This window comes from Balaenoptera musculus, chromosome X, assembly GCF_009873245.2.
Source record: "Balaenoptera musculus isolate JJ_BM4_2016_0621 chromosome X, mBalMus1.pri.v3, whole genome shotgun sequence".
Lineage (NCBI taxonomy): Eukaryota > Metazoa > Chordata > Mammalia > Artiodactyla > Balaenopteridae > Balaenoptera > Balaenoptera musculus.
In genome coordinates, this window is record NC_045806.1 from 7580517 (window position 1) to 7603497 (window position 22981).

The following is a 22981-nucleotide window of genomic DNA, read 5'->3' on the forward strand; positions in this document are numbered from 1 at the left end:
CATTACATCATGCTGCCTCTAAAGCACATGACCTTGAAAAGACATTTCAGGCTATAAGTGCGTGTTTATATGGGATATGAGCCTGGAGAATGCCCTCTAGAGCGGCGCTTCACGCACATCCGCTAGTATCAGAATCCCCCGGAGGGCTGGTTGGAACTCTGATCGCTGGGTCCCAGCCCAGCAGATTCTGCCCAGTAGGTCTGGGGTTACACGTGCCAGAGAGCTGGCACGTGTAACAAGCATGCAGGTGCCACTCATGCCGCAGACCCATGACCACAGTCTGCAGAGCGCCGACTTAGGTCAAAAAGGCTTGCATCTCTAATGAAAGTCAAGTCCCGTTAGCCAGGGGAGGGGGCTGGCGATAGATTCATGGACCAACTGCTGGGATGGTTCCGGACCACGCTGTGAAGACCGCCACCCACCTGCTCACATCCTCCTTGCCCTCCCCTCCTCCACCCCAGCCGGAAGCCTGGAAACCAAGCCATTCTTCTTCCAATCTCCACTCCTGTATAGGTTTTCTCTTACTGCGTCTTTACATTCTCCGGGGACTATTTTGTGTCTTGTACAGTAACTGTATTTTGATTAGAGAGAGGCCGGACGGTGGAGGCGGGAAAGTTTCAAGCATAAAAGAAAATGGATATGTTGCGAAGTAGTATAAAGATTAGCAGAAGTTGAATCAGTATTTGTGGAAATCGTGGATGTGAACACACACACTGGCAAAAAAGGCAACAGAGACAGGCAGAGACAGAGGGCGTGGGAACCACAAAAATGATTTTATTTTCAACCAGAAAGCAACAGCAATGGAGAGTCTGGGCTGAGGGCCTGGCAGCGTGACTCAAGTACCAGGGATTGAACTTGTTCGGGTGCAAGGAGCGGCATATAGAGACCTTTCGTTTCCAAACTAAGCAAATCACATCCAAGTGACACTTGTCAGTGGATTTCTATCTACGCAGGCTTGGGCTTGCTTTTCAGATTTTTCAAGCAATTTTGTAAATATTTTTTTTAAAGGGAAGGAGCCACTGCAGTGAAGGTTTTGGTGCCCCCTTTCTTTTCTTTCTGATATACCAGGCATTGAATCAATGACAGGAAAAGTTAAAAAAAAAAAAAACATTTGTGAGGGTTCCGATTTAAAAAACCAAACCAAACCAAAATAAGAGTTTCTCATCTGCGGCACGATTGATATTTTGGGCCGGAAAATTCCTTGTCGTAGCACAGCCTCTGAGCAGCAGCCCTGGTCTCTACCCACTAGATGCCAGTAGCACTTCCCCCAAGTTGGGCCAACCAAAGATGACTCCAGACTTCACCATATCGCCCCTTGGTTCAGAGGCGCTCTTTTAGAAACATTCTCCCGCCCCCATTACCGTCTCTGTATCCTTTTTAAACCAGACCATCAGGTTCCCAACACCGAAAGCACATGTACGCTCCCAGACACGTGGATGTCTCTGCAGGCACTGCATTTGTGCCTGGAGCCGAAATGGAATGCCGTGTCCACTGGGGGGCGCTGGTTCGGTTCCTCAGGAAGTCTCTAGATCTCAGTACCATGATAAAATGCCTCTTTGTCCTCAGGCCTTTTCCTCTTCTCCAGCAGAAACTCTCATCCATATGTGCAGTCAGTTTTTGAAGTCATTTTCTTTTAAAGCTGGAAAGAAAATCTTCACCCAAGCCCACTCTCATCTTAATCCACCTAGATTCCTACTTGAATTATATGGCCAGCCACTTGTGACATGGGATCCAGGGTTCTTCATTTGTATCCACCAGAAAGAGAGGTACCATGTTTCTGAGTTCTGTTATGAGGACTGGCTATATAATTTGCAAGGCCCAGAGCAAAATGAAAATGCAGGCCCCCTTGTCCAAACATTATTAAGCATTTCAAGATGGTTCCAGCACTGTTCACACACCCACGACGTCGGACCTGGTAGCCTTGGTTGACGCTGTATCACTTTTGTGTATTAATGTAATTGGCATTGCCAGCTCTTTCTCCCCCATGTTGCGGTGCCTCCTGTGAAGTAAGAACCTCAAAAACAAAATGCCGTGCCCCCAATCCGTTTAAAGAATTGTACTGCAGCAAATGTTTATAGCATATATTTTTCTGGCTTTCAAAGAAAATCCACATGGAAATCTTTCTACATCATTACAGTAATGAAAGTAAACACTGTGGCCTTTCATCATATACATATTTTCCTGTAAATATGACAACATGGAAATAGTAATTGCTATTATCCACAATGTTTTTAAGTTAGCAAAGAGTGAGACTTCCACAACAAAATGATACATAATCCCTCTTGTCCTTATAAAAATAGCCAAAACATAACCTAAATGGCTTTCAGTGAAAGTTGGAGTAGTAACTTCTTTATATTGAAAAGCATTATAATTCATGGAAATATTGTCCTCGTAAATGCTTTAGGTTAACATCATAAGGCAAACTGGAGCATTTATTGTACCTGGAGACCATGATTTTAAGAACCTCAGAAGCTGAGTTTTAGACCCTTTTATTTAAAACCTGTTAGTGTACAAAGTGCACGAAAATATCCATTATTCAGCTACCAAAAAAGTATGTAAAAATTACTAAGCCAACCCTTTTGGTTTATTCAGGGAAGGCCAATGCACATTGTTTTTATAGTGTAAGAAGAAAAAAATCCCATTAAGTTTCCAGACAATGATTAATGTTTTTTTTTCTATTGAGGCGTCCATCTTTTAGATGTGAAATTGTCCTAAGTCGCTGTCAAAATATTCATCTGGGTATAAATAATATAGTAAATATATAGAATCTGTTAAGAAAAAGGAGCGCATCTGCCAATGAAGAGGCAGGAGCACCGGGGAAGCCACCCATGAAGTCCAGATTCGTCATCACGTAACACGATGCTGAAACAGTGGGTCTATGGACGAATTTCAAAGAAACACTTGGTTGATTTGCTCAAAAACAAAATCAATAAAAACAATGTCTAAATCCCCCAGTCTGTTCAGTCAAAACGGCCAACCCAGTAGCCCAGATAAATATTTTAGCAAATGAAATGGTTGATAGATGTCACGCCCTTCGTCAAGGTAGAACCAATGCCAGATTCCTGGCCCAAGTCCAAGGACGGCTTAAAAAAGTCTTAATTCACGGACCACTCCAACGTGTCAGGTCAGCATGCCAAGCATCCCATCTGACATGGCGTTAGCAGGTTCTACTAGCAGGTTCCGGAGTGGGAATAGTGGGTTTGATTTTTTTTTGTTTTTTCTTACAACTCTATGGTAAACTACACTAGAATATAGAGGGACTTCTACATCTTTCAAGATGTGTTCAATAAAAGTCTGTTTATAATAACTTTTGAGGCACGTATACTGGAGAACAGTACTTTATGCAATGTCCCTTGTCATTACCAACTCATATATATTAAGTGTTTTTCGGGTGACTTACAGTTGGATGTGGTAGTGGCAGTTGGGACCACGTGTTGATGTCCTGGAGAGCAAAATCGATCCAAAGTGGTGTTGCCATTTGTGACAGAAAATGTTTATTTCCTCAGCCCCAGAGACAAAAATTATTCGGGGGAGGGGGGACACAGGACAGCTATTAAACATAGTGAAGAAATTTCACAGGCCTAAAGAAACTATTAAAAGGAAATAGATTTCTATCATGTCACAGAATCCCACTTCCGAGAAAACGCAAATCAGCCTGAATTTTTGAATAATCAGTAGGATTCAAGGTGACTTTTCTCAACTGCAATCTCATTCTTCATGTTCTCCCAGCATCCTTAATCCTGGGAAAAACAGGGCAATATGTGGCCAAAGGTTTCAGAACCTTTCTTTCCAGCATCATCCCACCAGCCATCGGAGGGTAATTACAGATTTCACTATGGCAGATTCCAAGCTCCCAAGTCAAGTCTTTCCATTCTCTCTCTTGCTCTCTCCATCCTACTTGAACCCAATACATTTTTCTGACATCACAGTTAAAACACTTCAAGATAAACCAGAGTAAGAAAGCCTGTTTACTTCCCTACTAGATTCAAAACTATTTTTTATTTTGAAAATAGTTGCATACTGTTATGCAGTGTTGGGGTGACAGGACCTCCCACGGGATCCGTAGGAAATAGGATGTGAGAAGGTAGATAAGCACACAGAACGTTTTTCTCGAGCCCAGAGACTGTGCTGAAATAAAGGTGGTCAAGAGCTGGTAAACTTACGGGCCTCCTAATGTGCAAAACCAGAGAATTCCTAAGAGTTGTAATCCTGGTTATGTTCCTTTTATAAATAATCTATAAATTTTCCTGTAAATACAAAAAAAAAAAAAAGTGAAGAAATTATTAAAGCCTGTACTTGATACAAAACACAGTGAAAGGGAGGAATCGCCCATTTGGAGTCCTATCTTAGCGGATTTCTGGATACTTTCTGGTGAGATTTAATCACATTCTGGAAGCCTGTGTTTTCTGTGTCCCCGAAATGGTGGCCACCACCCTTTCTATTCCCCGGAAGACAGCTCCGCGGGGCCACGTGCTCACGGCAGCTGCTCTGTGCAATCCAGATGGTCTGGGATGGGGAGGCCGGTTATGATGGTCAGACATTTGTTCCACACAGTGAAGGTGGGGCACACAGGCTGCGAGAATGTGATGTCGAAAGTGTAGAGGTGGATGGAGTTCAAGGCATCGTAGAAAGCGATGGAGCCGTTATCGTAGTCCAGCAGGATGCCGACGCGCCGGAGGTGGGGGGCTGGCTCGATGGGGATCTCCTTGCTGTTGTGTCTCACCACCCAGGTATTGTGGCAGCGGCACAGCGCCCATGAAGCAGAGTTCTTGCCAATCCACTCATGCTTCGGGGCTGATTTGTAAGCGAGGCCAATGGCATACCTGCAGACACAAAACAGCAACGACAAAAACCATGAGCCACGTTGCACACACGCGTGAAATCCTTTCTGTGGTCCTCAGGGGTCAGGAAAACGCGATCCTCTGTCGTCCCTGTTCATTCTTCAGTGAAAGCTGGCAAGAACCCTGGACCCACGTTCCTCATCTTTTTCCCTTCCGAACATAGAGTGGGCAGAAAGGGGCCACTGTATTGACCCACATTCCCGTTTTCAGTTCAGGCGTTACAAGAGAATTGAAACTTTGTGTTCTGCTTTTTTTTTTTTTTTTTTTACGTTCATGAAGACCCACGTGACGAATTCTCTAGACCAGTGCCGTCCAGTAGAACTTTCTGCAATGATGGACATGTTCTGCTCTGTTCAGTATGGTAGCCACGAGCCGCATGTGGCTATTGGGCACTTGAACTGTGGCTGGTGTGAGTGAGGAACTGAATTTTAAATTTATTCAATTTTAATGAAATTAAACTATTTAAAGAGCTACCAAATTGGACAGCACAACTCTAGACTTCTCCTTTTGACCTTCTTTGAATTTTTCAACTGACAACTTGTCTGTCATTTTCCATGATTTCAAAAGGCAAGCATGGAGAATGATTTTCATTTATGGGGATAAGTTCTTTGTCCTCTCCCAGCCTCAGTTTCCTCATCTGGAACACAGGGACAATGACCGTCATTGTGTCTCAGGGTTATTTTGAGGAGTTAAGGAAAGAATACGTGTACAACCCCAGGCACAAGGCCTGGCATATAATATCCACTAATTGTTATTAGTTTTGCCCAGTGACACATGACTAATAACTACCAGAATCAGAGTTTGAACGTAGAATGACTCAAAAGGCCACAAACTTAAATAACACTCTCTAATGCCTTTCCTCACCAGAAGAGCCCTTTTGGTTTTATTTCCTACTATATTTTTAAAAAATCTGACTGTCTCTGAGAAGATGGATATCCTACTTATTCTAAATGTCCTCTCACTGCTCAAAAAAAAAAAAGTTAAGAATTCTCTCTACAGTGTTCTAAGCTGCTTAATCTGTTTTCACCCTGCTGAAGTTTGCCTCCATAATATTTGTAGTATTTCATAGTTATTGAGATAAGCAAACCCCATCACTCTTAATAAATAGTGAGTGATTCAGAGTTCCATTCTTACAGTAGAAACTAGTCTAGCTGGATATTGACATATGGTACCTTACCCATTGCAGAGAGAAAAACTTCATTGGTCTTTGATAAAAAAGACATTCTTTCGAAAATCATGTGCTGGATTTAAAATACAATCACTTAAAGAGTGGTGTGTTTAAAAAAGAAAATAAGATAACACACCATGACTGAATTAAAAGAGGATGGACTTCGTCATCTGTTCAGCCCAGGGTACCAGCCTGTGTGCCGTCAAACCGGCCTTTTCTCTTCCCTCTTGTCAATCCTGCTCTGCATCTCAGGGACAATCCTGGGGCTGCATTTCCCAGAGTCCTCCTTCCAATAAGAGTCTGCGTCAGATTCAGCCACTGACACCCTTGCACAAGATCCAGAAGTTCTAACAGGAGGGGAAACACTGTTTTCAAGATAGTAGACAGCGGAGGTGAGGTCTGTGGAAGCTTCCAGGCAGACTCCTGGGTATAAGTTGTCTCTGGGCTGTGGGTAGCTTTCCAGCTTCATGGACTGGAGCCGTGGGCTCCCTGACCTGCGCTCCCAGCCCTTCCAGGGCCCCTGGAAGCCTCTGGCTCTCTTCCTCCTTGGTGTACCTAGAATGACTTCTGTTTTTCTCAGAACCCTAACAGACACTCGGGAAAGGTTTTCCTTTTGCAATTTTAAGTATTCTCCCTCAAGATGTTCTCTCTGTCCTGGCAGGTGCCATTTCCCTTTTCAGATAATTTGGAACTTGCCTTTGCATCACAAAATAGCTGCATGTCTGTACTGTTTCCTTCTTGTTGCTACACACTGTTTTCATTTTTTGTTAAAGAACTTTGACGTTTCTTTTCCATGTGAACCTTAACTGAACCCCCTACGAAGCAGCTGTGGCAGGTATGACTGACTTCATGTAGCAAGTGGGAAAACCAAGAGGTTAAAATGAGGAGCAAAATCCAGACTCTCGCCTCCCCTACCCCGCCCCGCCGCTTAACTCGGGGCCCAGTAATCTTTGCGTGAACCCACGTTAACACCATTTCCTAAAACACCAAGAGCACATTAACAGCCTTAGAGTAAGAAAATAACTCCGTGTATAGTCCATTAAGCAAAGGAAAACACCATTATATTACCATTAATCTGTAAAACTATGTACATCTTTCCACCGAGCTTGAAAGGTGCAGGCAGAAGGCAGTGTTCCATTAAGGTGCGCAGTGAGACTCGGAGAATTCAAAAAGTATAAAAATCATGTTTCTCAGCAGTGTTAACATGCCCCAGGGCACAGATCATAACGTACGTGTTAATTTCAAGTCAGGACTCTATGTCACGAGAAAATATCTGTGTCATTAGCTGTTGCAAATCAAGGTACTACAGGCATTTTTGATCATAAGCGTCACCCTTTCCTCCCAGGAAATGTTCAGCTACTTTCTACATGAGAATTTTCTGCAGTGGACACAAGTTTGTAAAGATCCGAAAGTGTGGTGATTAATTTGAGAACCTTTTTCCCTCCTCGTGAGTTGGTTTTGACATCTGGTGTTTTCAAGGCAGTGCTGATCTGTGTTTGTATAACTGAAGTGGTCTGGTGGAATTCCCCACACCATTCATCAATGGGAATGAGGTCATAATGGTCAGGTATCATTTATCATAAGTAATTATTAATGGGGTTGTAATTATTTAGACACTGGATTCCATCCCAGATTAACAGAGTCCGTTAATTAACTAGAAATGTTTGCTCTTCTGCACCTGCAAAAATTCACTGTATTTTCCTTTGGGCTTTTATCTTGCCCCAGTGCAGCTACAAACTATAAATGCCAGTCTGGCCCAGAGTGGGGGAAGGATTTGTCCTCTACCCTCCAGTGGAATGTTGGAACAGGAATGTTCTGGGCAAAGAGAACCGTGTAGGTGGCAAGAGAAAAGAAACCTACTTGCTTGGCTAATATAGGGACCGTTGTTGGGAGAAATAAGACACCCAAGTTTATGATTTGACTTCTTGGATTTTGCACGACTTGTACCAACACTGTAAAGGACTTAGACACACTGCATTGTCTGCCTAGATTTGAATTGAAAGTTTGTTTTTTTTTTAATAAATAAGTGTTTTAGCATTCTGATCTCAAAAGTAACACTGTTAATAATACTCATCATCTTCAAGTTAGGCAGTTGTTTTTTTTTAGGCAAAGATTAAACATATCACTCATGAAGTACACCACAGTTAGCCCTAAAGCGTATTTTTTTTCATTTCCTTTATGGTTTATTACAGGATACATATTTTTAAAATTTTTCCTGGAGGATAGTTGATTTACAATGTTGTGTTAGGTTCAGGTGTACAGCAAAGTGAATCAGTTATACATATATCCACTCTTTTTTAGATTCTTTTCCCATATAGGTCATGACAGAGTATTGAGTAGAGTTCCCTGTGCTATACAGTAGGTCCTTACTAGTTATCTGTTTTATATAGTAGTGTGTATCTGTCAATCTCAATCTTTTCCTCCCCCCACCCCATAACCATAAGTTTGTTTTCTACATCTGTGACTCTATTTCTGTTTTGTAAGTTCATTTGTATCATTTTTATTAGATTCCACATAGAAGTGATATCATATGGTATTTGTCTTTCTCTTTCTGACTTACTTCACTTAGTATGATCATCTCTAGGTCCATCCATGTTGCTGCAAATGGCATTATTTTGTTCTTTTTTATGACTAATTATTACAGGATAGTGAATACAGTTCCCTGTGCTATATACAGTAGGACCTTGTTGTTTATCCATTCTGTATGTACTAGTTTGCATCTGCTAATCCCAAACTCCCAATCCATCCCTACCCCGCCCCCACCCCTACTTGGCAACCACAAGTCTGTTCTCTACGTGAGTCTGTTTCTGCTTCTTAGAGAATTTCATTTGTGTCATATTTTAGATTCCACATATAAGTGATATCATATGGTATTTCTTTTTCTGACTTACTTCACTTAGTATGATCATCTCGAGGTCCAGCCATGTTGCTGCAAATGGCATTATTTCGTTTTTTTTATGGCTGAGTAATATTCCATTGTATATATGTACCACATCTTCTTTATCCATTCCTCTGTCCATGTACATTTAGGCTGCTTCCATGTCCTGGCTATTGTAAATAGTGCTGTTGTGAACATAGGGGTGCATGTATCTTTTCGAATTAGAGTTTTGTCTGGGTATATGCCCAGGAGTGGGATTGCAGGATCATATGGCAACTCTATTTTTAGTTTTTGGAGGAACCTCTGTACTGTTCTCCATAGTGGCTGTACCAGTTTACATTCCCACCAATGGTGTAGGAGGGTTGCCTTTTCTCCACACCCTCTCCAGCATTTATTGTTTGTAGACTTTTTGATGATGGCCAGTCTGACCGGTGAGAGGTGGTACCTTACTGTAGTTTTGATTTGCATTTCTCTAATAATTAGTGATGTTGAGCAGCTTTTCATGTGCCTGTTTGGCCATCTGCATGTCTTCTTTGGAAAAAGTCTGTTTAGGTCTTTTGCCCATTTTTTGATTGGGTTGTTTGTTTTTTTTGTTGTTGAGTTGTATGAGCTGTTTGTATATTTTGGAAATTAAGCCCTTGTCAGTCGCATCATTTGTGAATATTTTCTCCCCATCCGTAGGTTATCTTTTTGTTTTGTACAGGTTTCCTTTGCTGTGCAAAAGCTTGTAAGTTTGATTAGGTCCCATTTGTTTATTTTTGCTTTTATTTCTATTGCTTTGGATTTCTATTGCTTCGGTAGACTGACCTAAGAAACCATTGGTACGATTTGTGTCAGAGAACGTTTTGCCTATGTTCTCTTCCAGGAGTTTTATGGTGTCATGCCTTATGTTTAAGTCCTTAAGCCATTTTGAGTTTATCTTTGTGTATGGTGAGAGGGTGTGTTCTAACTTCATCGATTTACATGTGGCTGTCCAACTTTCCCAACACCACTTGCTGAAGAGACTGGCTTTTTCCCATTGTATATTCTTGCCTCCTTTGTCGAAGATTAATTGACCGTAGATGTGTGGGTTAATTTTGGGGTTCTCTATTCTGTTCCATTGATCCATGTTTGTTTTTGTGCCAATACCATGCTGTTTGATTACTATAGCTTTGTAGTATTATTGTCTGAAGTCTGGGAGGATTATGCCTCCTGCCTAAATTGTAATTATAATGTTTCAAAAATACAGCATGGTGGTTAAGAGCGGGGGTTAGCAAACTACAACCCATGGGCCAAATCTGGCCCTCTGCTTGTTTTCATAAATGAAGTTGTATTGGCACCCAGCCACACCCATGCATGGATGTGTGGTCTATGGCTGCCTTCCCACCACCACAGTAGAGGTGAGCAGTTGAGACAAAATCATCATCTGGCCTGCAAACCTAGAAATACTGGCTCTCTGGCCCTTTACAGACAATGTTTGTGGACCCTTGGTTAACAGCTTGTACCCTGATTACAGACTCCCCAGCTCTGTCACTATGAGCTTTGTGCCCTTGGGCCTCAGTCATCTCATCTGTAAAATGGGATGTTAGCACCTACCTTTGTGGGGCTGTTAGGATGAATAAATGAGTTACCATTCGTAAAATGCTTAGACCAGTGCCTGACATAGCTGTGCTAGATAAGGGCTGGCTAAATAAAAATTATAATTGCTCACAAAGGGAGCTTGTTAAGTGGGCATTTGTGAGACAGATGGCCAGGGTGAGAGGTGCAGTTTATGGCTGTGGAATAGGCAAGGTCAGCTTTGTAAGGTGAACTTGGTAGGGTTAACTAATTCCCATGTAGACTGCCCTGACCTCCACCCCTTAGGCTCAGAGAACTCAGTGGGCTCAAAACATGGGGCTGGATCTAAGGGACCCTCTGAAATGAGTCCTGGCCAAGGATCACTGCTTCACCCCCAGCCTCAGCTCTCAGCTATTTGCACTGATGGGCCCAGTCTAGAATCACAAAATGTACAAGGCGATAGAAATTAGTTTAAGTGATGAAGAGCAGGAATTTAGAGTAGGAATTGGAGAACTTATTCTGTAAAGGGCCAGAGAGCTAATAATTTTGGCTTCATGGACCACAGGATTCTGTTTTACCTCCTCAACTCTGCTGTGTGGCTCAAAGGCAGCCATAGACACTGGAAAAGAGTGGGCCTGGCTGTGTTCCCATAAATAGTTTATTTACAAAAGCAGACAGTGGGCTGGGTTTGGCCCAAGGGCTGTAGTCTGCTGACCCATGCTTTAAGGCATGAAAGAGCAGTGTTAGCATACTAGCTAGCTCTCCCTGGGACCAGGACTCAATTCTTGCTGTAAATAAAAAATGAATGGAAAACAAGTAATTTTTCTTATTGGCCGAATGGTAGATTAGATGATTGCTTGGTATATTTCCACTCCCTCCTCTCAACTCCATGTGAAGAAAATATACTTCCCTGCACCACTAGCCTTGGGCTTGGCCATGTGACTGGCTTTGGCCAATAAGAAGTTAGCAGACATGATACAAGCAGAGCTTTGAAATGTGCTTGCATAGTTGGGCTTGCGCTCTTGGGCTCCTTGAGAAGGACATGGCCTGGGTAGCCCACATGTCCAAAGAGGATGAAGAAACCCATAGAACAGACCTAGATCCAACCTACAGCTTAAAGCTAGGCCCAGTTAAGATTAGCCTTGAGCAGCTAACCCACAGATGTGGGTGTCGGTGAGCAATAGTAAATTATTGTTGGTTGAAGCCACTGAATTTTGGGGTGTTTGTTAGGCAGCATTACTGTAGCAACAGCTGACTGATCAAGATTTTCTGCATATTATTATTCAAGATGGACCCTGCTATGTGTTGATGGTCTGACAAAGTCCAGAATAAGATGTGCCTTTTTATAATTGTAGGACAACATCCATCAACAGATGAATGGGTAAAGAAGATGTGGTGTGTGTGTGTATACATACATATATATATATATACACACACATATATATATGTGTACACACACACACACAATGGAATACTACTCAGCCATAAAAAAGAATGAAATAATGCCACTTGCAGCAACATGGATGGACCTAGAGATGATCATACTAAGTGAAGCAAGTCAAACAAAGACAAATATCATATGATATCACTTATGTACGGAATCTAAAATATGATAGAAAAGAATTTATTGACAAAACAGAAACAGACTCACAGACATAGAAAACAAACTTTCGGTTACCAAAGGGGAAAGGGGAGAGGGATAAATTAAGAGTTTGGGATTAGCAGACACAAACTACTATGTGTAAAAGAGATGGGGGACAAGGTCCTGCTGTGTGGCGCAGGGAGCTATGTTCAATACCTTGTAATAATCTGTGGTGGAGGAGAATGTGAAAGAATATATTTAGATAAAATTGCCTACCATGTGCTTCCGCTTATGACCACTTCCCAGTAATGCCGGCCACTGTCAATGAACACGTTTCCAGCTACGCCATAGCTGCCTTGGCTGGTGAAGCGTTCAGGCGTGTGGCTCTTTTTGGATGATGACTCATCACGTTCTACTGTCAAGTTATCGTGGGACACCTTTAGCTTGCGATGTGCAGATTTGGGGTCCAGTTTAAATGGTTGGCCTGGAAACGGTTACAAAACAGAAAGCAGAAGATGAAAAGAACTGTTGATTTTAACATGAGCGAGAACGTATTTTCAGAATCAGCTTTAAAAAGTACAGGAAAATAGTAAGAACAAGCATGTCCCTGCCATCATGAGCTCGCAGTCAGTCAGTTCTAAGATGCGGACGCAGGGGTGCTACGCTCACAATTCGACAACGGCATGGGCGAGGATCAACCAGAACATGTGGTATAAGCTATCCTGGGGGCATCCCAGCTGTACCCCAGCGGCACAGGTACATACTGGCTGAACAGCATCCGGGAAGGGAGGAGAAAATGAAGGCTTCGTTTTCAACCATTCCCATGTTCAATCAGCTTAAAATGGGTTCATGCTCAACAGACTACAGACCAGAAACCAAACAAATCAAGACTGCAGGTTTTCATGTATAGAATATTCTAAAGGCTTATATTATTTTGAGATTGTTCCAGATTAAAGCATTACTCTCATGAGCTTCGAATGACTATAAAGTTGTCTATTTTTCAGCCCACAAGATCAGGCAAGCAATGTGATAGTGACACCTGGGTTTTACCTCGTGAGTTCATCTGTCTGTATAAGAAGGTCCTCTCTCTCTCACATTTGTGTTTTGAAAATCGAACCATTATAAAATCTTGGGAGAATCGCACCTGAACATCTTGTTGTTAACTGTTACTTCTTTGAGAATTCACCATTGGTGTGGAGGCCACCCTGTCACTCAACATGACGTCGGTACAAGGCACTTAAAGGCAGGAAGTGAGTTACAACGTGATGCAAACACCATGATGTTCAAACTCCACAGCCACTGGTGCAGCTGGGAGGCTGCTTCCGTGCAGTGCACGGGTCTCAGACAATCACAGGAAAAAGTCTGGTAAATCTGACTGTGACAATACACGATGGCTGAGAAACTGAGGCAGTGAGCCTGGAGCAGTGTGTGTGACATCACATGCAGGTAGGCCAAAGGATTTCTAGTCGCTGCTTGGATACAGACATGCCACCAGCACTTCTAAAATCCTTTCTTTTAGATCGGGGAGCAGCATACTTTTTCTGCAAGAGGCCAGATAGGAAATTATTTTCAGCTATGTTGGCCCTGTGGTTTCTTCTGGGGCTATTTAACACTACTGTCCTCGCATGGAGACAGCCAGAGACATAGGTAAACAGATGGGCGTGGCTCTGTGCCAGTAAAAGTTTATTTACAAAAACAGGCAGCTGAATCTGGTCCATGGGCTGTAGTTTGCTGACCCATTTTAGATTTCTGTTCATATCAAAGAAAAGCTTAAAGGGGAGCTGAGAAAATCCTCCAGTGCTCAGCAGGCAGTGGGTATTCTCAAAGGCTGTAAGATCGGCTGGATTCCATGTGTAGTTTAAACTTTGGCTTGGCTTGTTAAAAAAAAAAAAAAAATTGTCCTCAGGAATGATCACACCAGCAACTATTAGGGATAAAGTATGAACTAAGACAAGAAGAGTCTGAAGATAGTTTGGCTTAAAAGGTGTGATAAACCATAATGGAAAAGGACATGAAAAAGAATGTGTATATAATTGAATCACTTTGCTGTACAGCAGAAATTAACACAACATTGTAAATCAACTATACTTCAATAAAATTGGAAAAAAAGAAAAAAAAAAAGGTGGAAGATAGAACGTGCGTAAAAATAACTGGACCCTAATGGGCGGATTAGGAAGGCACTCCCTAAAGGTGCGCACCCATCATTGAAAATGAAGGCTGTGTTCTGCTTGCCCTTCTTCCAGGGAGGAAGATCAGAACGTTACAGCCATTGAAAAGACTGGCCTTATAACGGTGAGCTACATCGTGTTGGCTTCAGCTCCCAGCCTCACCCGCACATGCGTGGAGCAGGGTCATGCCACCTGATGTCAGGCCCAACCCCCTGCCTTCTCGGAACAAATTCCACTTGCGCCTCGGATGTGTTTCTCAAGGAAACTATGACCTACTCTGTCTAGGTTCAAGGCTTTTGCTTCGATGAGGACAAATCAGCGCAGGGAACAAATTAATCATTGACTTGGCTAAAGAATTCAATGCACTGTAGGACTTGTACACCTAAGAGTTTGGCAAACTATAGCCCACTGCCTGTGTCTGTCAATAAAGTTTTGATGAAGCGTGGCCATGCCGTGCTTTTTGCACGACAGAGTTGAATACCTGTGACCAAGACCATCTGACCTGCACAGCCCCGAACAGTTACTATTTGGCACATTACAGAAAAAGTTTACCAACCTCTTGTACATAACTTAATAACATCTGGTCAATGATTGCCTGTCTAGATGTAGAAGATGACATTACCTGTCTATATGAAATGAATACATTATCTTTGGTAGAACCGGTGAAGCACAAACAAGATGTCTCTTAGATCTACTCTATAGAATTAACCTCAGTGTATGTATATATTCATTTGTTTTCTTAGTTACTCTCTGAGGACGTTTTTCTTCTTTACCAGCAGACACAGGGAGAGGAGAAATTAGCTTATGTTTAAGAGTATGTATCTTAAACACATATACCTGGAATAAAGTTACTTGACTACTGAAATCAAGGATTTGGGTTAAATGAGGGTTCCTCTTAAAAAGTAGTTCCTGTTGACTGGCTGGCAACCCTAGAACGTGCTGTGATATTGACACACTCCAAGTGACTGTCTCTTGGGAGGTCTTATGCAAAGGAGTACCATATTATACAGCATAATATTTCTAGATCAAAAAGATGTAAAGAAAGATGAGCACAAAATAAAACCCAGGTGGGCAGAGAGGGGGAGATGACAGTGTTACAGGACGCACGTACCGCCTGGCTCGCCCTGTGTCGTAGGGGCCATCCTGAGGACTGGGGGGCGTTTCCCGTCATCCCTGGCCTCTAACCACTAGACACCAGTGACATCCATCCCAGCTGTGACAACCAAAAATGACCCCAGACGTGGCTCAGTGTTCCTCGGGGGACCAGAATCACCTCTGACTGAGAACCCCAGACCTGGACAGCTATCTGGGGTAAGAGAATTCCTGAAGAAAGACTTAGTAATTTGCTATTCTGCTATGGAAAAGAATACTATCTGCCAGTTCCAGCGCCCCGACTCTGTGTCTGTCAGGCTTGGAACCGAGAGGAATCTGATGCAAAACCCGCGATTGCACACTGGCTCTTTGCTTGCTTTCTGAGGCTGTCAGCGATACCCGAGACAGAGAAGAGGAAAAGAAGGGGCGCTAGAGGCAGCTGAAAGGAGAGCAGATGAGAGACGACAGCTCTGCTGAGCTGGCGGCACGTACTGTTCGTCTTCAACTTCCCAGGCTCACTGCTGCGGCTGCCCGCCTGGTTGATGGCCTTGACGATGAAGATGTACTTGGTGCCGCTCTGCAGACCGTGGACGGTGTAGTGGTTCTGCTTGATGTTGGGCACGATCATCCAGCTATCAGCTGAGTTACACAGACCTGCAAAGCCAAGCACACGTGATGGGTTCTTTGGTGCCAGCATGGGGTAGATCTGCATAATGTTAAGGTCGCAGGATTTTCGGTTATTTGAACCGGAAGTGGAGAGCTTTGTCACTTCTCAGGGAGACCACCAATCAACTCGAGTGCCCAGTGTCCTGCCTATAACTAGGATGGCAACCTGTATTTATTATTATATATTCGGGCTGTGTGCTCGAAGTGGAAACACCAACTAAGATGATTATGTTGCAAACCCTGTTCAGTGTGGCTAGGAGCAGCAAGGATGGTTCTGTCCAGGATCTTAAGCACCGTCTACGGGCATGATGTGTTACTAGGTGCCGTGGGATGAAAAGCAAGCAAGTAACCACGGATCCCTCCCCCAGTTCTCATTATGATGAGCATTCAGTTTTTGATCTCATCAATTTTGAGACTCACAGAAGGTGAGGAGAGACCCGGGTCACGTATGAGAAATTGACTTCACTAACGTAGATGTAGTAGGTTGCATTTTTTGCCTCTCATCCCTCACCCTGCCCTGGATCCATGTCTAGGTGACTTTGCAGTTGCTCCTTCTAAAGACATGGGGTATATTCTCTTATCTCGTAGCTTTGGATTTGGCCACGTGACCTGCTTTGGCCACTACAATGAGGCTGAAATGATAACGTGCCAGTGGCAAGAGGAGGCATTACAAGGCCTTGAGGGTTTGTTGCCCCCTCGTGCCACTGCCATAGGGACGGCCATAGGGAGAACGTTCCCGATAGTCTCCTCCTCTCACCGACTACCCAGCCGATTCGGGAGTGAGACCAGCAGAGACTGGCCAGCACCAGCGCAACTTCTGACAGGGGAGCTAAGAGAATGCTCACTGGGGTTGTGTGTGACCCAGTACTATCCTGGTCGTACTTCAGTGATTCAGGACATGTGTCCCTAAGAGAACCCTGGAGTGGCAGCACCTGAGGGCAGCTCAGGGCCCAGGGCAGCTCTGAGAAAAGCATCAACAGGGATTGGGACCAGCTGCATCCCTAGCATGGCTGGTTCCAGAGAAGAGCAGGGTTGCTCTTCTGGCGGCATGCTGCAGGATGTGGTTTCAGGAGCAGCCTGCAGATTTAGGAGGCTTTGGAAGAACATGTAGGAAAGAGGAAGCCGTCCTGTTTTTCAGCTGGCTGATGCTGAAAACATTTCTTTGGTCCTGGGCCCGACTCTCCTCTCCGCCCATCAATCTCCACGCTAATCGAACCTTTTCCCAGCCCCCTGGTGACTGGGCTGTCATGGCGTTTCCTGACTCTGGTGAATTTCCTTCATCGATTCTCGGTAGAGGGCTGGGCCCCTCCACTTCCTGAGGGGCGCTCAACTTGCCTCCCCTCCTTCCCTTTCAGGGGATTTGCAAGTCAAAGGTTAGTTCTTTTGATCTTGAGGCAACTTACACCTTAACCATACGCCCAAGAAGCGGTCCCTTCATCTTTCTTTGGTCTTACCTCTTTGAGGCTCTAATAAAACATTTCTGTAGAAGGAAACTCACAAACGCATATCCCTACTAACCCACAAATATCTGCATAGCATTTCAAGATGTTCACGGCCCCATGACAGCTGTCTCTGAATCCTACTAAATACCGTCTCCGACTTTTTAGTTCAACATTGTTCATGGTAGTCTCACAGTTGAGACGAACGTGAAAATATTTTGTTAATTGTGAAAATTCACTTCCTACGACTTGTATCTTGGGTGCACAGTATTTGCAGGTGCACTTCAGTGAGTCTTAAAATAAGCAAACATGTATATAGTCATATACATGAAAAATCCTGTGAATTTTCTCTCACCTCTTTCCACTTCCATCTGTAAACATTTAAACCAGGAGGACTGCAAGACTTGACAGAGCCGCCATAAAGCAAGGAAATGATGTGAGGCTCACAGAAGGGGTTGAGTGTGGTGTGCTTGTTTTTGGAGACATAATAGAGCAACTAAGGCACCATCCCCCCACCCCCAATTTCCCCCTATTTCTCTGACCAGTTCTCACTTGTATTAGACCCAGGTGAACATCCACAAATAGCTTAGTAACATGGGACTCTCCCAATTACATATCTATTTTGATACTTTCTCACCTTCCCTTTTCCTTGAACACAGCAGTGACAAACTCAATGCTTCCAGATAGTGCCACAACCAAATAGTAGATTTTGATCCACCCAAAATTGGATCTCAGCTCTGGGCCCCAAGAAGCCTGTAACTCACTTTATTATTATTTTTTGAATTTTATTTATTTTTATACTGCAGGTTCTTATTAGTTATCTATTTCATACGTATTAGTGTATCCATGTCAATCCCAATTTCCCGATTCATCCCACCACCACCCCCACCTCCTGTGCTTTCCCCCCTTGGTGTCCATACGTTTGTTCTCTACATCTGTGTCTCAATTTCTGCCCTGCAAACCGGTTCACCTGTACCATTTTTCTAGATGCCACATGTTAGCGTTAATATGATATTTTTCTCTTTCTGACTTACTTCACTCTGTATGACAGTCTCTAGGTCCATCCACGTCTCTGTAAATGACTCAATTTCGTTTCTTTTTATGGCTGAGTAATATTCCATTGTATACATGTACCACATCTTCTTTATCCATTCGTCTGTCGATGGGCATTTAGGTTGCTTCCATGTCCTGGCTATTGTAAATAGTGCTGCAGTGAACACTGGGGTGCATGTGTCTTTTTGAATTATGGTTTTCTCAGGGTATATGCCCAGTAGTGGAATTGCTGGGTCATATGGTAATTCTATTTTTAGTTTTCTAAGGAACCTCCATACTGTTCTTCAAAGTGGCTGTATCAATTTACATTCCCACCAACAGTGCAAGAGGGTTCCCTTTTCTCCACACCCTCTCCAGCATTTGTTGTTTGTAGATTTTCTGATGATGCCCATTCTAACTGGTGTGAGGTGTGATACCTCATTGTAGTTTTGATTTGCACTTCTTTAATAATTAGTGATGTTGAGCTGCTTTTCATGTGCCTCCTGGCCATCTGTATGTTCTTTGGAGAATAAGGTCCGTTTAGGTCTTCTGCCCATTTTTGGATTGGGTTGTTTGTTTTTTTTGACACTGAGCTGCATGAGCTGTTTATATACTTTGGAGATTAATCCTTTGTCCGTTGATTCGTTTGCAAACATTGTCTCCCATTCTGAGGGTTGTCTTTTTGTCTTGTTTATAGTTTCCTTTGCTGTGCAAAAGCTTTTAAGTTTCAGTAGGTCCCATTTGTTTATTTTTGGTTTTATTTCCATTACTCTAGGAGGTGGGTCAAAAAAGGAGGTGCTGTGATTTATGTCAGAGTGTTCTGCCTATGCTTTCCTCTAAGAGTTTTATTGTGTCTGGTCTTATATTTAGGTCTTGAATCATTTTTGAGTTTACTTTGTGTATGGTGTTAGGGAGTGTTCTAATTTCATTCTTATACATGTAGCTGTCTAGTTTTCCCAGCACCACTTATTGAAGAGACTGTCTTTTCTACATTGTATATTCTTGCCTCCTTTATCAAAGATAAGGTGACCATACGTGTGTGGGTTTATCTCTGGGCTTTCTATCCTGTTGCACTGATCTATATTTCTGTTTTTGTGCCAGTATCATACTGTCTTGATTACTATAGCTCTGTAGTATAGTCTGAAGTCAGGGAGCCTGATTGTTCAAGCTCCGTTTTTTCCCCTCAAAATTGCTTTGGCTGTTTGGGGTCTTTGGTGTCTCCACACAAATTTTAAGATTTTTTTGTTCTAGTTCTGTTAAAAAAAAAAATGCCATTGGTAATAGGGATTTCACTGAATCTGTAGATTGCTTTGGGAAGTATAGTCATTTTCACAATATTGATTCTTCCAATCCAAGAGCAGATGGTATCTCTCTCCATCTGTTTGTGTCATCTTTGATTTCTTTCATCAGTGTTTTCTGAGTACAGGTCTTTTACCTCCTTTGGTAGGTTTCTTCCTAGGTATTTAATTATTTTTGTTGCAGTGGTGAATGGGATTGTTTCCTTAATTTCTCTTTCTGATCTTTTGTTGTTGGTGTATAGGAATGCCAGAGATTTCTGTGCATTAATTTTGTATCCTGCAACCATACAAAATTCATTCATTAGTTCTAGTAGTTTTCTGGTGGCATCTTTAGGATTGTCTATGTATAGTAACATGTCACCTGCAAACAGTGACAGTTTTACTTCTTCTTTTCTGATTTGGATTCCTTTTATTTCTTTTTTCCCTCTGATTGCTATGGCTAAAACTTCCAAAACTATGTTGAATAATAGTGGTGAGAGTGGACAGACTTGTCTTGTTCTCTTTGATTTCTTCAGTGATCTCTTGGTTATTTAGTAATGTAGTGTTTAGCCTCCATGTGTTTGTGGTTTTTATGTTTTTTTGCCTGTAATTTATTTCTAATCTCACAGTGTTGTGGTTGGAAAAGATGCTTGATATGATTTCAATTTTCTTAAATTTACTGAGGCTTGATTTGTGACCCAAGATGTGATCTGTCCTGGAGAATGTTCCATGTGCACTTGAGAATAATGTGTATTCTGCTACTTTGAGTGAAATGTTCTAAAAATATCAATTAAATCTATCTGGTCTATTGTGTCATTTAGAGCTTGTGTTTCCTTGTTAATTTTCTGTCTCCATGATCTGTCCATTGGTGTAAATGAGGTGTTAAAGCCCCCCACTATTATTGTGTTACTGTTGATTTCCTCTTTTACAGCTGTTAGCATTTGCCTTCTGTATTGAGGTGCTCCTATGTTGGGTGCATATATATTTATAATTGTTATATCTTCTTCTTGGATTGATCCCTTGATCATTATGTAGTGTCCTTCCTTGTCTCTTGTAACATTCTATATTTTAAAGTCTATTTTATCTGATATGAGTATAGCTACTCCAGCTTTCTTTTGATTTCCATTTGCATGGAATATCTTTTTCCATCCCCTCACTTTCAGTCTGTATGTGTCCCTAGGTCTAGAGTGGGTCTCTTGTAGACAGCATATATATGGGTCTTGTTTTTGTATCCATTCAGTGAGCCTCTGTGTTTTGGCTGGAGCATTTAATCCATTCACATTTAAGGTAATTACCAACATGTATGTTCCTATTACCATTTTCTTAATTGTTTTTGTGTTTGTTTTTGTAGGTCCTTTTCTTCTCTTGTGTTTCCCACTTAGCGACCCACTTAGAGAAGTTCCTTTAGCATTTGTTGTAGAGCTGGTTTGGTGGAGCTGAATTCTCTTAGCTTTTGCTTGTCTGTAAAGCTTTTGATTTCTTCCTTGAATGTGAATGAGATCCTTGCCGGGTAGAGTAATCTTGGTTGTAGGTTCTTCCCTTTCATCACTTTAAGTATATCATGCCACTCCCTTCTGGCTTGTAGAGTTTCTGCTGAGAAATCAGCTGTTAACCTTATGGGAGTTCCCTTGTATGTTGTTTGTCGTTTTTTCCCTTGTTGCTTTTAATAATTTTTGTCTTTAATTTTTGTCAATTTGATTACTGTGTGTCTTGGCGTGTTTCTCCTTGGGTTTATCCTGCCTGGGACTCTCTGTGCTTCCTGGACTTGGGTGGCTATTTCCTTTCCCATGTTAGGGAAGTTTTTTGACTATAATCTCTTCAAGTATTTTCTCTGGTCCTTTCTCTTCTCCTTCTGGGACCCCTATAATGCGAATGTTGGTGTGTGTAATGTTGTCCCAGAGGTCTCTTAGGCAGTCTTCATTTCTTTTCATTCCTTTTTCTTTATTCTGTTCTGTGGCAGTGATTTCCACCATTCTGTCCAGGTCACTTATCTGTTCTTCTGCCTCAGTTATTCTGCTATTGATTCCTTCTAGTATAGTTTTCATTTCAGTTATTGTTCATCTCTGTTTGTTCTTTAATTCTTCTAGGTCTTTGTTAAATATTTCTTGCATCGTCACGATCTTTGCCTCTGTTCTTTTTCTGGAAGGTTGCCTATCTCCACTTCATTTAGTTGTTTTTCTGGGGTTTTATCTTGTTCCTTCCTCTGGCACATAGTCCTCTGCCTTTTCATTTTGTCTGTCTTTCTGTGAATGTGGTTTTCCTTCCACAGGCTGCAGGATTGTAGTTCTTCTTGCTTCTGCTGTCTGCCCTCTGGTGGATGAGGCTATATAAGAGGCTTGTGCAAGCTTCCTGATGGGAGGGACTGGTGGTGGGTAGAGCTGGGTGTTGCTGCGGTGGGCAGAGAGCAGTAAAACTTTAATCCACTTGTCTGCTGATGCGTGGGGCTGAGTTCACTCCCTGTTCATTGTTTGGCCTGAGGTGACCCAGCACTGGAGGCCACAGGCTCTTTGGTGGGGCTAATGGTGGACTCCGGGAGGGCTCACGCCAAGGAGTACTTCCCAGAACTTCTGCTGCCAGGGTCCCTGTCCCTGCAGTGAGCCACAACCACCCCCTGCCTCTGCAGGAGACCCTCCAACACCAGCAGGTAGGTCTGCTTCAGTCTCCTATGGGGTCACTGCTCCCTCCTCCTGGGTCTGGATGTGCACACTACCCTGTGTGTGCCCTCCAAGAGTGGAGTCTCTGTTTCCCCCAGTCCTGCAATCAAATCCAGCTAGCCTTCAAAGTCTGATTCTCTGGGGATTCCTCCTCCCATTGCCAGACCCCCAGGTTGGGAAACCTGATGTGGGGCTCAGAACCTTCACTCCAGGGGGTGGAGTTCTGTGGTATAACTGTTCTCCAGTCTGTGAGCCACCCACCCAGTGGTTATGGGATTTGATTTTATTGTGATTGCGCCCCTCCTACCGTCTCATTGTGGCTTCTCCTTTGTCTTTGGATGTGGGGTATATTTTCTGGTGAGTTCCAGTGTCTTCCTGTTGATGACTGTCCAGCAGTTAGTTGTGATTCAGGTGCTCTCGCAAGGGGGAGTGAGAGCATGTCCTTCTACTCTGCCATCTTCTCACCAAATCCAAATGTTTTTAAAACAAGCTTGGTGTGTGTGTATGGATGGAGTGGGTGGGATATATATGTTGTCAAGCAAGTCTTAACCCCAGACTTAATTTTTTTCCAATTTCTGTTTTCCCCCTTGCTTTAGCCAGTATTCATTTTCCATCCCTTAATGATCCCTCAGAATTATTTCACAACTT

At 42.8% G+C, this 22981-nt stretch overlaps 1 protein-coding gene across 8 annotated transcripts in view; it reads right to left on the minus strand.

Moving 5' to 3' along the window:
• Window positions 1–743: 743 nt before the first annotated feature.
• MID1 (midline 1) overlaps window positions 744–22981 on the minus strand; it is a 376348-nt gene continuing 354110 nt past the window's right edge. For all 8 annotated transcript variants that reach the window (XM_036840249.1, XM_036840256.1, XM_036840252.1 and 5 more), the window contains 3 exons: window positions 15758–15919; window positions 12282–12489; window positions 744–4823 (listed from right to left, as the gene is read on the minus strand). In XM_036840249.1, the coding sequence (XP_036696144.1) occupies window positions 4475–4823; window positions 12282–12489; window positions 15758–15919 (719 nt within the window). In that variant the 3' untranslated portion in view covers window positions 744–4474. The remainder of the gene's footprint in view (window positions 4824–12281; window positions 12490–15757; window positions 15920–22981) is intronic.